The sequence below is a fragment of the Merops nubicus genome, unplaced genomic scaffold (assembly GCF_000691845.1).
Source record: "Merops nubicus isolate BGI_N331 unplaced genomic scaffold, ASM69184v1 scaffold49278, whole genome shotgun sequence".
Taxonomy (NCBI): Eukaryota; Metazoa; Chordata; class Aves; order Coraciiformes; family Meropidae; genus Merops; species Merops nubicus.
This window is the reverse complement of record NW_008628627.1, coordinates 1-1,214: the sequence shown is the minus strand read 5'-3', so window position 1 is coordinate 1,214 and position 1,214 is coordinate 1. Positions and strand designations below refer to the sequence as shown.

General features: G+C 58.4%; 1 protein-coding gene across 1 annotated transcript; it reads right to left on the bottom strand.

Annotated features, from left to right (window-relative positions):
• Positions 1 to 410: 410 nt before the first annotated feature.
• LOC103779074 (G protein-activated inward rectifier potassium channel 1-like) lies at positions 411 to 989 on the bottom strand. The gene has a single exon (XM_008946692.1). The coding sequence runs from the start codon at positions 987 to 989 to the stop codon at positions 411 to 413; it is 579 nt and encodes a 192-aa protein (XP_008944940.1).
• Positions 990 to 1,214: the final 225 nt, after the last annotated feature.

Below are 1,214 nucleotides of genomic sequence, written 5' to 3'. Positions count from 1 at the left end.
CTTGGAAGAAAAAAAAAAAGACATGCAGAACTACTCGGTGGAAGAAAAACATCACGATCCACATCAGAAACAAATCCTAAAAGGAATCAAGTTCCCCAAACCCAGCCGTGCCTGCCCCTGAAAAGTGAAGAGTTCAAGCTCCAGGGGGAGGAAGGTCCCTGCCCAGGCCGGGGCTGCAGGCTGGGGACACAGTAGGAGCCATGCCAGGACACTAGATGCAGAGGTTGCACACTACCATCGTTGCATGCGTGCTGTGCTACTCCAGGCCAACGGTGGGTTTTTTCCACCGCCCTCCTCCTCCTCCTCCTCCTGGGCTTTGGGGGGGGCTCCTCCTGCCCCCCTCCCGGGGTGGGCACCGGGCGCCGGCCCCGCTCCCGCGCCCTCCGCGCCTCAGCTGGGGGTGCCCCGGGTTATGTGAAGCGATCCGAGTTCATCTTACGCAGCTTGGGGGGCAGGTTCCCCTCCATCCTGCCCCCACCCCCCGACAGCTTCTGCAGCTTGGGGGGCAGCTCGGCCACCGACTGGCTGATGGGATCCATCTTGGTGGTCTTGGAGGCCAGTTTCTCCTCCGAGTTGCCGGGGACGGAGCTGATGCGCTGGAGTTTCATGGGCAGGTCCCCCATGCTGTAGGCCTTCTCCGAGGTGGTGGAGCTCATCCTGAGGAGTTTTTTGGGGAAGTCTTCCCTCCCGGTGATTTTCTGCAGTTTGGAAGGGAGTTTGGTGCCTACCTCGTCCAGCCCGTCCAGGCACTCCACCGAGTTATTCCTCTCCTTGCTGTTGCTGACGGCGGGAGCTATGAGGGGAGAGGACATGAGCAGCATCTCCTCCTGCTCCTTCACGCTGTAAGGAGGGGTGGGCACCTCGAAGGTGGCGTGGAACTGGGAGTAATCCACTTTGAAGAACCCCTCTTCCAAGGAGATGACGGGGAAGAAGCGATGGCCCCACAGCACCTCGTCCTCCGTGTACGACGTCCTGGCTTGGCACGTCATCCCTGCAAGCACCCGGGGAGAAAAACCTTCAGCAGTCAGCCACAGAGGTTCAAACCCCCCCCGAGATCTGTGGGCACCCACATCTCAGTGAAATATAGTTCACATTTAATTGTCTGAAAGAAAAGGCACTGGCCAACCACTTCCAGATGTGGTTGTGCTTCCTCTACTCTTGGCTCCTTTCTCCTTGAGGATGACAACAACTCAAACCTGCTATGAGAGACACTT

Bases quoted from the DNA above. Each gene is read 5' to 3' on its own strand.
- LOC103779074 (XM_008946692.1), bottom strand. From the start codon at position 989: ATGACGTGCCAAGCCAGGACGTCGTACACGGAGGACGAGGTGCTGTGG.